The sequence below is a fragment of the Cibotium barometz genome, chromosome 11 (genome assembly GCF_041138505.1).
Source record: "Cibotium barometz isolate CiBa-2024 chromosome 11, ASM4113850v1, whole genome shotgun sequence".
NCBI lineage: Eukaryota > Viridiplantae > Streptophyta > Polypodiopsida > Cyatheales > Cibotiaceae > Cibotium > Cibotium barometz.
Genome location: NC_141056.1, coordinates 41,612,714 through 41,629,463, shown reverse-complemented (window position 1 = coordinate 41,629,463; position 16,750 = coordinate 41,612,714). Strand labels below are relative to the sequence as shown.

Genomic DNA, 16,750 nt, shown 5'->3' with positions numbered 1-16,750 from the left:
AAAGCTTTGCTTTGGTGGAAGGAACTCAACCCTAAGCCAATGACTTGGGCACAATTCGAAGACGTCTTCAAGAAGGAATTCCTCAAGAAAGAGGATGATTATGATGTTGTTGCTCGGTTTTCAGCTTTGACCATGACCTCGCAACACCTCACTTATGAGGTCTACCTCCAGAAGTTTCGAGACTTGCAGATGAAAGCTACAAAGATGGATCCCACTACTCTTTTGGGGTTTTTCGTAGCTAGTTTACCAGACTCCTACCGTTTACAGGTTAAAAATAACAAATGTAAAACATTGGACGAGGCCATTCATTCAGCTCGTATCTATGATGATACGATGGTCTCTTCCAAGTCAAAACCCGTTACCGAGCAGGGAAACAAGCATAAAAGAAAGTTCTCCGCACCTATGGCTAACACGATAGAAGGAAAGTCTTTGGACCAACCTTCGAAGAATTCCACTTCAACACCAGCGAAGAAGAAACGACTCCTTAGGGCTTTAAAGCTCAAGAAGGAAGGACGTTGTTTTATCTGCGAAGAAAAAGGACACATGCGTAACGAGTGCCCAAAGCAAAAGGGTACCAAGACAAACGCAGGACCCAAGCCAAAGGCAGCTAATCAGTTGTCTTTGACAGGTACGTCAATTACTGTACTTTCTCGCCCTAGTACTTGTTCTGATTGTCTGTTCAATTCTAAAGTATTTGGCTTGCATGATCTTCTCTGAGTTTATGGAGAAGTGAATGGCCATAAGATTCACATTCTTTTAGACCCTCGCAGTTCACACAACTTTGTTAACTACAAGCTTGTACAGAAATTGAGTCTTGATACGACACTCAGCGACCATACCTATGAGGTACGCCTACCTACAGGAAGGCAAGTTTGGGATCGCAAGGTGGAGATGCTTCCAATCCAGATTCAGGACTACAAAGATACTCTGGAATGCTATGTAATGCATCTAGAAAATGCAGACTTGTTATTAGGGATTGAGTGGTTTAAGACTCTTGAAGTCCAGATAGATTGGTCTAGTCATATTTTTTCTTTTCAACATAGGGACACCAAGTATAGTATTTTAGATGATTGTATTCATCCCTCTCAGGGACCTCTTGTAAATACAATTGATTTTAGAAATATAATGGATTCTTCTTTGTATACCGCTTTCCATTGTGTATTGATTCCACTTTCTTCTTTCCTCATCCCTTCCATGGATGTAAATGAATTAAGTGTGTTTGAAAGCAAAGAATTACAAAAGATACTTGATTCGTTTCAAGACGTATTTCCTAAGGAACTGCCATCGGGTTTACCACCTGAACGGGCAGTAGATCATCGTATTGACTTGATCCCTGGTGCTCATCCTGTGAGTACTCCACCTTATAGGATGAGCCAAGCCAAGAAAGATGAGTTGGCTAAACAACTCGAAGATTACTTGAGGATGGGCCAGATCCGTCCAAGTAAATCACCTTGGGGTGCACCTTTTTTTTTTTCCGAGAAAAGATCCTTCCATTAGTTATATAAAAACGCCCGTAGGGCTACAAAAGATCCTCTCCTGCTCACAAGAAAAACAGAGCAGTGAACAACGCAAGGCAGCCCGGGAGACTCTCCCTAGGTGCTGAAAAGTACAAGCATCAGTACAAAGAACTGAGGGGCTAAATCATACAATAGGAGGGGGGAAAAGCCAAACAGGTGGCCTGTAATGCCAACGGGGGGACCCCGCGTGAAGGGTATAGAAGGGGCCGCTACGCCAGGTGGTGTGAAAGGCCTGGCGCCGCAAGATCGCCTCATCCGAGTCGCCCCGGATGCGGTCATACTGTCCTCGCAAGGTGTGGATCAACAACTGCCAAATCCCCCGTACAGTCTCTGCTGGTGGCTCCAGTCTCCCCTCAAAGGCCCTGAAACACCGGGCCCTCCAGGTGAACCAGATGGTAAGGCTGCTGAGTTCCCATCATAGATCCCTCTCCTGTGTCCAGCTGGCGGACGAGAAATCCGGTGAAGGAACAAGGCGAGGCTGGCCCCTAATGAATCTGATGGTCTGACTGTCCCGCTCCGTCTCATAGCCCATAGCAGGCCCTGACGAAGTCGACCAAGCAGCGGCACCCCACGTATACATACCCTCTGGAGAGAGGGGGGCCAGAATACGCAGCATCCGCAGCCAAATCTGCTGCGCCTGAGGGCAATCCCATAGGCAATGTCTCTGTGTCTCCATAGGGTGGCCGCATCGGACGCAGGCCGCCAGAAGACCGCTGTAGACAAGCCAGGTGCCAACTGCTGAGCCCCTGTGGGCGACCAGCCACTGGAAAGTCGAGATCATGCGGGCCTGTCGACTAGCCCAGAGCCGGGCCCAAAAATCCTCCAGGAACTCCTGTGAGAGTCCCTGTAGCCGCCAGTGCCCCGCTGCAACTGGAGAGACCATCCTCCTCGCGGTCAAAATATGCCGCCCCAACCGAACAGTATACTGGAAAAAGGTGATCTCTGTGGCCTCAAGGGATGCATAAGGATCATGCCACTCGTACTCCCCAGGGTCCCACTGTAGCCGGGCCAAGGGGCGCACTGCATATGCCCATATGCGCCAATCCGGGAGCACATCTGCAGGGTCTGGGTCAATATGCCACTTCCGAGAAGCGACGGCCACTACCCGTATCCTCTGAAAGGTGCACTCTGCAACCAACGGCGACTCCACCTCCACTCTCTGAAGTCTGCCCTCATCCTGAATCTCATAGTAGAGGCATCTGCCATCCTCAATGCAAGCTCTGACAGCAATCAGGATCTCCAACTGTGTAAAGGCTCCCATCCATCGTGGGGCCACAAGCTCGAGAGGCGTGAACCACTCCTCTGTGAGTGCCTCCTGAATGTCATCCCTCATAATCAACCCCCCTCTGAAGTGACTCAGCCTCTCCACTTGGATCTCCTCTGGGAGACTGCAAAAGGCCTGCCAGTCTCCAAAGCTACGTGCTGGGCCTGCCGCCAAAGGTCCCCAGGCTAGACGAGGCCGAGAACCCAACATATGACCCTGCTCTGTGCGAACCGCTGGGCTCCAGATGAGCGGCTGTCTGGTCCGCTCCTCAACACAAGAAGGAGGTCTCTCAGAGAGCCCCGGTCTCAGCAGCTCCCAAGCTCTCAAGATGCTCAAGGCAAATCTGTCCTCCCACCCTCTATTGAGGCCTGTCCTCCTCATCTCTATGAAGATCCATCGAATCTCTGGTGCCCAAGTGCCCCCTGCTGGGGGAGCCCGAGCCTGCAGCCGCTGCAAAAGAAGCTCTTTCCAAGGCTCAGCGCCTGGAAGCAGCCCCCGAACAATAAGCTTCCCCAATAAGGCTCTACTCTGATCGACTGGATCTATAATGCCCAAGCCTTCCTGGGCCAGCGGAAGTGTAATAACTGCCCAAGCAACCTTTGCCCGAGCTGACTGACCGTCCCGCCCGGACGAAAGAAAGTTCCTGATCAGCCTCTGCACCTGGCTGATGCAAGAGCTCGAGAAGATCCAGCAAGACATAATGTACCACATGGTCGCTAAAAGCACCTGATTTGCCACCACCACCCTCCCAGCCAAGGATAGCCGAGCTGTACTCCAATACAAAAATTTCTTCCGAATGCTCAGAAGAAGCGGGGCAATCTGCTGCTCAGGTGACAAATCTAGTCCAATCTGGCATCCCAAATATCGCACTGCTGTGCCATGAGGAATCCATCTAAAACCGGGGTCTGGGCTCCATGTCGGAGTGGGAGCGCTACTGATCCAAAAGGCCACTGTCTTGCGCCAATTGATCAATGCTCCCGAAGCTGCACTAAAAACCTGGAGCGACTGCTCTGCCCGAAGAAGATTGGCCTCCTGGCCATGCAAAAATAAGCCCGTGTCATCAGCAAACTCAGCATCGAGGAGGTCCTCCCCCCGGACTGGGAGCTGGAGTCCTCTCAAACCAACCTCCTCTGCCGTCAAATACATGCTCATAGCCTCAGCAAAGAAGAGAAATAGAAACGGGGCGAGAGGACACCCCTGACGGACTGATCTGGTCAGCTCAAAACTCGGCCCTCGTCCTCCTGCAATCAACACCTGGCTACGAGCTGTGGAATACAGAGCCGCCACCCCTCTAATCCAACCTGGCTCAAAGCCCAGGCGAAGCATAGTGCCCTCTAGGAAACCCCAATCAACTCTATCGTATGCCTTCTCAAAATCGAGAAGCATCACGACCAAGTCCTCACCAAGAAATCTAGCTCGGGCCGTCGCCTCCCAGAAGGTGAAAATGTTGTCAAGGATACTACGCTCCTTGACGAATCCTGTCTGGGTAGCATGAATCAACTCCCCCAGGAAGGGCTGGATCCTCAAACTCAAGGCCTTTGCTAAGACCTTGTAGACAGTATTGAGGATCGTAATAGGTCTCCAATGCCGAATCATCTGATACTCCCTCCCCCTTGGGGATAAGAAAGATCAAGCCCTCTAAAAAGGGCTGTGGCATCACCCCAGTGTCCAAAACATACTGAAAGCCCCTGCGGAGGCCTGGTCCCAAAAGGTCCCACTAGCGCATAAAAAAGGCAGGCGTCAATCCGTCCTCCCCTGGGCAACTATGGCGCGGCGGGACCCTCAAGGCCTCAGCAAGCTCAACCTCTGAAAGAGGCTCACCCAGAACTGTACGCATACGATCTGTGACCCTCCTCTGCACATGGGCCCACACAGTCTGCCTGCAAGCATCCCGAGCCTCAGTGGCTGGCTCCGCTGAAAGCAAGTCTCTATAGAACCCAGTGGCAATGTCTCTGATCTCCCCGAGCTCAGTAGTTGCCGATCCGTCCGGCCTCCCAAGCTGACGGACTCCTGCTCGAGCATGGCGGGGTCCAGTGATCTCAAAAAACTCCCCAATCACTCTATCACCAAGCTGCGTCCACTGAGAGGCCTGGCGACGATAATAAAACTCATGTCTCTGCTCCTCTGCCTCTCTAACCTCCTGGCATGCCTGGCTCAGCTAGGACGCCACCCACTCACATGCAGGCTGCTGCTCCTGAAGGCGCTGAAGCGAAGCAAGGCTGCATCTCAGCCGATGCTCCCAATCGCGAGTCTCTCTCAGCCGTGTCAAAGCTGCAGAGTGCAGAAAAGAGCTAAGCTCGATGAGTCCCTGGGCACACTGGCCTGCTGCATCCTGGTCAGAGCACTGACTATCATGCCAGATCCTCTCAATGTCCTCAGCGAGACTAGGATCTATAAGTACCCTCTCTGGGATCCTCAACTGCAGGCTGGGCTCCCGTGTCCGCTCCTCAAATGTCAAAATAACTGGCGCATGGTCTGAAAATGAGGTGCCAGCGAGACTGCCAACGGAGCCACCTCGCTCCCCTAACTAGTCGCCCACATAAAAGCGATCAATCCGTGATAGATTAGTCCCTCCCTGCCGGCAATATGACCGAGAGAAACTAAGACTGTCCTGAGAGCGGGAGAAGGCCCCATGCTGCCATGCATCAGTGATCCTCAGTGACATGCAAAATCGCTCCCAAGCTGCAAGCTCCGTGCCGTGCACTGTAACATGACTGCCTCCCACCCTATCGGCCGGGTCCTCAAGCATGTTGAAGTCTCCCCCAACACACCAATGTGCAACCTCTGGCAATGCATCCGTAACCTGGGTCCAGAACTCTGCTCTGGCACTAGCATGGTTGGGCGCGTAGACGTTGAGCACGCCCAAGAGCTCATCATGCATCCTCAGAATGACATACTGTGCTCTCCCAGGCACAATGATCCCTCGATCCACAATGGCCTGCCGCCATACATCTGCAATGACCATGCATACTCCTCCCTGTCCACCCAAAGGGCCAAACCCTGCAGACCAAAAGGTGTCCCATCTACCAGGCATCACCGAACCATACCTCCGGATCCTGCTCTCACCCAAGTGGTGCTCCTGCATCATCAAAATATCAATACTGCCACCAACCAAGCATCTCTGTAGCTCCTGCCTCAAGCAACCACGATAGCGTATATAATGTGCTCCGCCAAGGCCCTGTACATTCCATGAGATGATCCTCATGGATGACCTGCTGAGGTGGATGCTGTCTCAGCCATACGGCGGGCCTTCGCAAGCGGCTTGGATGGAGAATAGTCCCCATCCGAGCGGCTACGAATCTGCCCACCCGGTGTGCTACAAGAATCACGGATCAGGCGCCAGTGGCTATGTCCCATGGCGACTGCCTCCCGCTCAGACAAAGCAACCTCGTGTATGCATACATATCCAGGGTCGCGTGCTAAGTCTGCCACTATGCGAACAACCAAATGACGAATCCCTGAGGCATCCACACTCCCGGGATCCAAGAAAAAATGAGCCAACTCCCATAGTCGGCCTATCACATCTGTCACCTCCAGATCGCTCACATGGTGGGAAAACTCAACTGCCTGAGTCTTCAAAGTGCTAAGAGTGAGCTCCATAGTCCACTCCCGGTTGCATGGGCCACAGAGAGGGAACGAGAAGGCCACCGCTGACTCAAGTGCCTCCTCCCCGCGGGCTGGTGGTATCACTACGTGAACTCGGATGGGTGCTGGCTCATGGGGGGCCTCTGCTCCAAAAAGCCGTGTGAAGGAGTAATCAAAAGCCTCCGAGCGCTGTCTAGTGCCGAGACGACTTAGTCGACTGCGGATACATGATATCCGTGAAGCCCGAATCGGCATGGTAAGTCTCCTCTGCGGTGCTCGATCAAGGTCGGCGCTCAGAGCCCTCCGGACTGCAGGTGAACGCCAAGGGACTGCCAGGGCCTCCCGGGGAGCTGAGGCGGGCGGGGGGGGAGGAGGGGGGGGCGATGGGGGTGGAGAAGGAACCGCTGCCGAAACCGGAGCGGGGGCGGGAGGTGGCGAAGGTGGAAGCGAGGCGGTAGGGAGGGACAGGGGTGGGGGGGGGGTGAAGGAGGGGCATCTCCTGGTCCGCAGTCGTCGCAGGGGTCTCCTCCTGGAGGGGAGCAAAGCTATTCCTCACGGGAACCCAGTGATGCTGAGACTGTGGCTGCTGCTGCATTGGTCTCTGGGCGTGCTGCTGAGGTCGTCTCCCTCGACGGCGCCCCTGTCCAGGCTGCCACTCCGAGGTCTCGGTGGCCTGAGCAGGTGTCCCGGAGGCTACCTGCCGAGTCGCATCTGTGGGCGTGCCATCAGGGGCCTGCTGCTGCGGTGAGGGTCGGGGTCTCCTGCGAGGATAGGCCTTGGCCAGGTGGCCGACCTGCCTGCACATAAAGCACTGGTTCGGGAGCCCCGAGAACTCCACTCTCTGATCAATCCATCCCCCCCCTATCCTAGGTAGCTGAATGACCTTCGGAAGGGAGATGTCAGGGACCAACACTCTGACTCTGACCGACGGTAGCCTAGCTGCTCTGGCCACCACTGAAGTTGCTGTGGGGCCAGTCTCTAGCACCGAACCCACCAATGCTCCTAGCCTAGAAAGGAGCGGTAGGTACTCGCGGCGGAGTCCAGGGAAGCAAACTGTAACATGGAAAAGGCGCTCTCCCTGCTCGGCCGCTGCTGGGTCAAAGCCATGCTGCCAAGGTCTAAAGAATGCCCGAGCACCCCTGATGTCTAAGGGACTCATGGCTAGGACCTTGGCCGCGCTCTGGGCTGTCTCGAACTCGATCTGGTAGTGATCACGGCCCAGTAGCTGAACGTCCAGGATTTGCCCACATCTGCAAGAAGGCGGGCCTGGAGAAGATCCCGGATCTCCCCTCTGCTCGGGCGAGTGCCGACTATATGGCAGATGGTGGAATGTGCCTTGAGGCGTTCCACCTCTGCAGCGAGGCTCGCTTCCTCTTCTGGCGAAAGAGAAAGCCTGATGGGGGTATCCTCAGAGGCGGGCGAGGGGACTGCGGGAGAGTCCCTCTGAGGTGGGGCGGGAGGAGCCTCCATCAGTGTCTGAAGCTAAGTCGAAGGCGGAGCGAAAGCGGAAAGTCCTGCAAGAGCCGAGCTGCACACAAAGGACGGAGGGGGAAGGCGGAAGGCAAAAAGAAGGAGATCCCAGGGGGCGAAAAAATCAGAAAAAAAAAGGGGGGGGGAAGCAAGGCGGCGAAGACAAAAAAAAGCCCCTAGGGAGAGGCGGAAACAGCACGAAACAGGGGGCGGGGGAAAGATAAGGTGACGGCAGCGAAAAGGGGGGAGGGGCGCTGAAGGAAGATGGGAGGGCGCGAAGGAGAGGAGAAGGAGCTGGGGGGCGGCGGGCACTGCAACGCACGGTCGCGCAGCCAGGCGGGGGAGAAGGGGGCAGACGCGAGAGCGGGGGGGGGGGGGGGGGGGGCAAATGCGATGGCGGGAGAGAGGGGGGAAGCGTGCAGACAGCGCGAGCGGGGGGGGGGGGGGGTGAGCTTCAGCGAGCCGGTCAAGTGGAATCCTCCTTTGAAAGCATGGCTATCTTAGTCCAACCACACCTTGGGGTGCACTTGTGTTGCTTAGGAGAAAGAAGGACAGTACCTAGAGAATGTGTATAGATTACAAGAGATTGAACAAGCTGACCATTAAGAACCGTTATCCTCTCCCTAGATCAAATGACCTGATATATAGTCGTACTCTTGAGGATCATGTCAGACACCTCACGATTGTCTTATCTATTTTAAGACAGAATCGACTATATGCTAAGTTAAGTAAATGTGAGTTCTTTATGACCAACATCATTTACTTGGGACACAAGATCACTATCTACAGATGGATTGAGCATTGACTATGACTGCGTTCAGAAGGTTCTGGACTGGCCTATACCGCGAACAGTGAAACAACTTCGTTCTTTTCTCGGTTTTGTAGTTTTTCTTCGGAAATCTGTACGGGAGTACTCTCAGCTCACACTACCGATGACCGACTTATTGAAAGGTCGTGGACGTAAGTCAAATCAGCCTATCACTTGGAATAACGATTTGGATATGGCCTTCAGACTTTTGAAAGATAAAGTCAAGGAAGCACCTATCTTAGCATTACCTGATCCTAGTCGGCCTGATGTTCTTGAAACTCATGCCAGTGACTGTGCTATCGGGGCTGCTTTATTTCAAGATGGTAGACCGGTTGCTTTTGAAAGTAAAAAGCTAGACGACACTCAATCTCGTTGGCCAACCCTTGAGAAGGAGCTTTATGCTATGATTCATGCTCTCAAGGTTTGGAGACATTATTTATATGGCTCCAAGTTTGTGGTATTGACTGATCATCAGTCAATCAAGTATGTGTGTGATGCGGATGATTTGAGAGGCAGGAAAGCTCGTTGGGCAGAGTTAATGCAAGATTTTGATTTTGAGATCCGTTATCGGAAAGGGTCCATGAATAGTGTTGCAGATGCGCTTAGTCGAATTAGAGAGGTGAATTCTTTGTCGTTCACCGAGATTTCTACTGACTTATTTCAGTCATTGAGAGGGCTTTGCAGGACTGATAATTATTTTGGTCCATTTTGGCAGAAGATCCAGGACGGGAGCTCATTGATTGACCAAGACTCATGACTGAGCAGTCTACCATTCAGACTGCAGGAGGCAAGTGGATTATTCGGAATGGTTTACTATTCCGTAATGACAAAATTTGTGTACCACAGATCCCGGACATTAGGTCCAAGATTCTTAACGAGTGTCACGACGCCCCTTCTGCTGGACACCCTGGGGTACACACAGGACACTTTCGTTAGTGAAACACACTTTTTATTGGCCAAAGATGAAAGTGTATGTAGAAGATTATGTTCTCAAGTGTCAAATTTGTCAGGCAAATAAAGCTGAACGCTTTAGACAGGCTGGGTTGTTGCATCCTTTGCAAATCCCAGGTAATAAATGGGAAAGTATTTCCGAGTCAAGGAGGGCATCATATTGCTCACAAGGATCAACTACTGTTACGGTGGGATGCCAAGTCCTGGAAACCTGCTGAAGACCACTCAAGACCTTCAAAAACCTGTAAACCATCCCCTCTGAATCCAGAACCACAAAGCCTAGAGAATGTGCGGCATCCACCTCCTCCTACAAGTAATCAACTGCCACCTGCCTGGCCTTCCAATATGTCGTGTGCATAAAATGCCATGGACATTCTCAGATGCTAGTCCAGAAGAGGCAGCCAGAAAAAGAGTATAAGAACCAAAAGTAAGAGCACAAAGTGCTGTTTGGCAGTGATGGACTTGGATCAAGGCATGGAAAACAAGGAAGGGGTGCTGTCGGCTGCTTACAAGAGGCGTCGGTTGTACCAGATCATGGCGGCTGCAGCAAGCGCTTTAGCGTTTATGAGAACAAGCCTGCCGTGCAGGATAGTGCACACCTCACCTTAGACTCCTGTGCAGGACAATGCACACCTGACCTTGGGACATCTGAGATGGATCCTTGGCTGACTCGTCTCGGACTGGGCTCACATGGGACCAGTTCACCATCCCAGGTCCTGCACCTTCTGTACAGAAATGTCTACGTAGCATCCAAGTGCAGGATGCACGTGACATCTTCCTCAACTATAGGAATTTCTTTGTCCCGAATGCTACGAGACATCAAAGCATAGGTTACCTGTAAAGTTTCCTCTGACTGACGAACACAAGAACTACCAACATCTGTACTGGAAAGTTCCTGCCAACTGCTGCCATCATCTGGCAAGCCATCCACCATCTGGTCTGGGAAAGCCTACACCTGCAGCGTATCCACACTTAAGTGGCCATTATGAGACTGCCACTCTTCACAAAACTGAGGACCTGGGAGAGAGAGTGCTGAAAGTTTGTAAGCTCCATTCTCCACTCCGCCTTCCCACACTACCTAGCCTGTTGCTTTGTCTCGGAAAGCAACAAAATGCTCATCAAACTCCACCCGTATGCCAACCTTGCAAACCTGATGCATTGACAGCAGATGAAAACCAAGTGATGGAACATACAACACTTGGGAGGAATGCTTCCCCTCTCCCCCATCAGGAACTATCTCCAACCTGCCCTCACTATGAACTGGGATAGTGGATGTATCCCCAATAAGGATGCGACAAGAATACCTGCAAAGATCCTATAAGGCCGCGCGAGAAGGAGTCATGTGCCTGGAATCACCACTGTCTAGAATCCACTCCCGAGTATACCCATAGTGGAGAGTCCTCCAACCTCCTCCCTGCACAAAGAAGATGAAACACCGGTGTCCATAGCCTCCAGGTGCACAAAAGCTGGAGTCTTCACGGTTGCTGAGGATTCTGCACCCTTCTCGGTGTTCCGCTTAGGACACTGCCTCCAATAGTAGCCTTTCTCGCCACAATCATTACAGGTCCTCTCTGCCTTCAGTTTCTCTCGGTCTGAGTCGAGCTTCTTCTCAGAAGACTTCTCCAATGAAGCCTTCCCTTCGCTCTTGTTGTTACGGCCTTTCGACCGTTGGCCAGTTAAGGCCTCAGAACCTCCGCCCTGTGGAGGGTTCGTGAATCTTTCCTCCTGGTCCAAGACCATGGGCACAAGCTCCTCCCATGTGATGGTGCTGAGCCTGTCCACTGGTAATCAACAAAGAGTGAAAAACTGAGAACTGAGAGGAAAAATGTGACAGCAACGTTATGGCCATATCCTCTGATGATATATCTTTCCCAACCTTGAGAACTTCCTGCTGGAGAGCTTGCAGCTTGTTGATGTGCTCCCGCATCGTCGACGACTTTGCAGGATTCATCACCCGCATCTAAACTTCCAAGGAGATCCTCTTCATGGGCGAATAGAGAAAAATATAGAGAGTGGAGAAAAATGAGAAAACACCTAAATCGGGCAAGCACACCCACAATAGAGACCCTAGTGTAAGTATACAAACAGGAGATGACTGCTAACATTTCCTTTCTCCTTGCATTTCCTCTGTTTGGCACTCTGTTGATAGCACTCTTTTATGAACTTAAAGAAGACAACCTAGACCACCTCAAATCTCTCTCTCTCTCTCGGATATAATGCTGCTTTGTGGATTTCCGCAAAGCTTTTGATACCGTCCCACGGGCCAGCCTGATGAGGAGACTGCAGGATATGGGAGTGCCAACAGAGATGCTTTGGGGGATCATTACACTCTGAGTCAGTCATAGGCAGAGTACGGGCTCCAAGAGGTGACTCAAAGATCATACACAGCACTATAGGGGTGAGCAAGGCTGCCCCTTGTCTCCTACTCTATTTGGTTTATACATTGACGAGATCTCAAATTACATAGACAGACAGGGAGGACCAGGAGCACATTTAGCAGGAGTCCTGATAGTGATCCTCTTGTATGCAGATGATATTGTTCTTATTTCTGATTCACCAGAGGGACTGCAGAGGCATTTGGATGCATTACGGGCCTTTTGTGAGGACCGGGACCTCATTGTGAACCTTGGAAAGACCAAGGTCATGATCTTTAACACCTCCCCACAGCGGACAGGCAGATCTACAATACAGTTTACATTCAGTGGAGAGCCTACGGGAGTATGTTACCTCATATGTATACCTTGGGATCACTTTTGCTAGACCTCAATTCTCAATGCGGAAGGCGGCTGAAGCTAGATTGATGAGGGGATATGCAACCCTTGGCTCGCTAGAGAGGCAATGCTCACAAATACAGTTTCAGGAGCCGAGGACGAAGCTTTGCTATTTGATACTCTAGTTACACCTACACTACTGTATGGTGCCCCCATCTAGGGTCCAGCTTATACCACAAGAGGACACAGAGAAGAGAGCCAACCGAGACAAATACAAAGGCGTTATATGAAGGAAGCCGATGGAGGGGCCCCTAGTGGCAATGATCTCGCGCATGATTACGAGTAAGCCATCAATGCCACATGAGATTGTGCGAGTAGAAATGAGGGCTGCACCGATAGTGACAGAGGCTCTATTCCAGACAATGACATACTGGCACAGGCTATGGGAGCTTCCACTAGATAGATAGCCCCGGCTAGCCCTGGAGTCCTCGAGACAGTTGACACTCGAGGGAGATACAGAGTGCTGGTATGCACAGGTAGGCACTTGGTTTGGCATTCACGGTATGCAAATGGAGGCACTCCCCCCGTTCCAGTAGTACAGCATAGAGGCCCCGTCATTTGCTCTCAGCCGCACAGAGCAGAACAGGGTTATCAGGAAGGACATTGTCAAACTGGATACTCAGAGGACATGGAGTTCACCTAGTCGTCCGCTTGGGACGAAGATGGCCTTCTACAAAGATCACCTCCTATGCCCGACAGAGAATGGTTTCATCATCCGCCCACGCTACATGGACACACACCTATCTTTTGGGGTGAGATGTGCGATCGGCCAGATCCGCACCTCGTCCCACCAGCTGAGATTGGAGACTGCCGGATATGAGCCCAGGGCGGCCGCACCAGATGACAGGATATGCAAGCTCTATCACACAAAGCCCAAGACAGAGGATCGTTACATATGAATATGCCCTATATACTATGAGATTTGGGGAAGGTTCCACTGCCTCTCCCGAGCTAGGTTCGGACCACTTTCTAGACTTCCAGGATCAGAGATGCCTGGGAATTTTTCTAGAGCTCCATAGACACAAGGAGTCCTTAGTAAGATCCAGATCAGTTGTACTTGCTCGAGGACAAGCACAAAGAGCTCTCACCGACTTCTTCCATACCAACACTCCGAGGGCCGATCCACCCACCATATCCGGACCACATGCTAGTGTAGGAGCTCGGCCGAGAGGTGTGACCCTCGAGAGAGCCGCTGAGTTATGCAAAGCTCGACGACCCAAACCCCATGGCTGTCACGACCTTGTGTTTTTCTCTGGACAATATGCAGGTGTGCACGGGGACATGGTGGACAGTGTTAATGGCATCAGTTTGGGGCAATAACTTCATGGACAGATTGGTACAACTCTTGGGGTCGAAAAGGGAATTAATGTTGATAATCCCATGTGTGGACAACCCCAAGTGTGAAGGAGACAAAGAGAATTAAAGTTTAAAACGTTTTATAACCTTTGGTGGCCCCTAGGCTAATTATGGAGGCTACACCACTTTTGGAGACACACCTCTCTTTCTCTCTCATGCTTTTTGGGAAAGGGCTGCTGGCGGGCAGCGCTACACTATGGCTTTTTGGAAAAACAGCTGCTGGCGGGTCTGTGCTGCTAGTGATCTCTTGCTTTTTGGAAGGAGTTACAGGCGGGCTGCACTGTAGTGTATACAGGCACTGCTGAATACAGGCCCTGGTCTACCTTTTGGAGAGTGAAGGCTAGTTGGCTGCTGTGCTGCACTACAGAGAACACATGCCTCCTTTCTCTCTCTCTTTTTGGCTTTTGAAGGACAGGTTGGCTGCTGTGCTGCTGCTGCTGAATATACAAGCGCCTGCAGAATCATCTCCTTCTCTTCTCCTTTGCTTTTGGCGAGAAGCTGACTGTCAGCTGAACTGTTGTTCGTACAAACCGTGCTGGACATAGAAGCATGGACTGTAGGAGGGGAATACAGGGCTGGACATCAGGTTCATCCACAGGTGTTCTCTCTCTTGGCTGCAAGACAAGAGGCGCATGGCTGAGCAGGTCTCTCTCTGTCTTTCTCTCTCTCTTGGAAGGGAAGGAGCGGTCTGAAGGAGCGGTCTGAAGGAGGCGCATAACCGGGACTGTTTTGAGACTGTTTATGGGTTGTTTTGCTTAGCTGCAAGTACACTGTGTACATGGGTTATTGGCTGCAAGTACAAGGTCACCTGGTTATGTTTCTTGGCATGGGAGCGACGCAAGCTCTCATGGGTGCATACCCATGGAGAGATTGCTTTCTTTCTATTTGGAAGGGACAGAGGGACCTGCAGTTTTGGACATACCTATGTAACATAGTTGAGGGGCAGAAATACAACCAGACATATTCAGTAAGACCTCTCTCTTTTGTTTGTGTGTTGCGTTGGCACTACATTTGAGTATGTGCCAAGAATATTTTCTCGTGGAAATAGGACATGGGTTTCATGCTCGGCCAGACCAGATGTTTAATGGGGAAACAGGTCACCCGATGTTTACTGAAACAGGTCTTTGTTTCATGTGGAAACATGTTTTTGGGTTTCTCCAAGAGATAGGTCACATGCAGGCGCAGTGGTCACAAGAGTGAACACACGTTTGGTACAGCCTTGCTACTGATTGGTCAGGGGACAGGGAATCCATGACTGAGATGGATAGTACCCTTGGAAGGTAGAGGGAGTGTACAGGTGTGTCTACCGTATGGTATGTTGTGCTATGATAAGAGTTCTCTTTTGGGAAACAGTTTGGGAGTCTGTGTTGTGATGCAGGATGTGTCAGGGTGTGATGTTGTTCATAGGATGAGAGGCCATAGATGGTTGTGGCAGCCTTGACCGAGGGAGAAAGCTTCTGTGTGCAGGACTCATGTGAAAGAGTCTTTTGATGTAGACAACGGTGGCTGGACTTGTTTGTGGATGCCGAGTGGATATGAAGCCATGATGCAAGGTCTTTGCAGGCTTCAGGATTTCTACTATGACGGCTGAGTTTCCAGCCCTATTGTAATCAAAGCTCTCTTATAATCAATTAAAGAAATACCGCAAGGGACGCCAGTGCGTTTTGAGGTCAATCGGTGTCCGTGTACTGTTTGCAGGAGCACTCTAGCTCCCCCTATTTGTTTTCCTTTTCTTGGTCCTCAAAGGTGTTGAAGTGTTTTGTGTGCAAGTTTGTTTTTGCACTGCCATTTGGTTTTGTCTGAAGACCGAGGCCAGTTTACAATGGCCCTCGCCCACGGCCACACCACCACAGGAGGATCCGGGCCATCATCTCCCATCATCGTAGAACCTTCTCGCGCCGGCTCAGTTTTACCACCTTGAGCACCATGTCACAGCAGCCCATGAGGGATGTATTAGGGTGATATGAGAGCTCTCTGCTCATGTACCTAGATCAGATTTTATAGTTCTAGATTTTTGTTATCTTTTATTATCTCTCTTTATTACTATTTTGTACCCAGGATGATGTACCTCATGGATATGATCTAACCTTTTGGTCTCATAGGTCATGTTGGCCTTTTGAAGACTTTAATACAACTCTCTCTCTCTGCCTGCCAGTACAAAAGTGGGACCAGGTAGCTATTTTTTAACTGCCTCCTTACTAGGACCCCATAAATCAACACATCAAACGAGGCAGCATGTTTGTACGTTCTCGGTGACTTACACAGAGATAATTTCAACGGAAGGCTGGGAACGAGTCTAACCTCGATGAAGCTCTAGTAGAGGACTACGTACGGATGTCTGTCTGCAAGAACCTTGGCGTTTCCATGGAGGTTCTTCTTCGAGAGAGCGATGAGGATGCTGCATGGACCTGCCTTCGTGTTTGACGGTAGGCAGCCCCGTTGTGACGGCTTTGAGGTGGTAATCATCGTCTTCTTCGTCTCCGTCCATGGAGAGAGGAAGGTACTCAACTTCCTCGTCTTCTTCTTCCTGGAGGGAGATGGAGAGGGAGGCGCTGCCGACATCGTGGATGACTCTACGAAGCACCACAGAGCTTGTGTCCAGGAGCAGACCTCCGTCCTCCCCTGAAGAGATGCTCGTCAATCCGGATTCGTAGTACGCGTGTGGGGAAGATGAACCCAAAGGGGGTGCTGCGTCATACGCGATAGTGCTCCCGTCGGCTTCCATCATGACACAATTGCAACGTTAGGGCGCTCAGGGAAATAACTAGTTTGGTTACTGGTAAAGTCTCCTATGACATATTTTTATGTCTTGTTAATTAAAAAAAATCATAGAAATTTGGTGACAATTTTTCCAAGGATAAATAACACCTCAATCATCTCCATCTCAATGCCAAATCAAGAATTCACTTTCCATCTTAGATTCTAAAACTGTTGAAAAAAGGATGACGTAACCTCGACGTAAGATTTTTTTCTTCGCATGCCAGTTGTTTTTTCATTAAACCACCTTTAAAATCAATATTGCATTTTA

At 51.1% G+C, this 16,750-nt stretch overlaps 1 protein-coding gene across 1 annotated transcript in view; it reads right to left on the bottom strand.

Moving 5' to 3' along the window:
- LOC147634178 (Nucleotidyltransferase family protein) overlaps positions 1 to 16,498 on the bottom strand; it is a 67,298-nt gene extending 50,800 nt beyond the window's left edge. The window contains exon 1 of the mRNA XM_086805331.1: positions 16,024 to 16,498. Coding sequence (XP_086661457.1) covers positions 16,024 to 16,450 — 427 coding nt within the window. The 5' untranslated portion in view covers positions 16,451 to 16,498. The remainder of the gene's footprint in view (positions 1 to 16,023) is intronic.
- Positions 16,499 to 16,750: the final 252 nt, after the last annotated feature.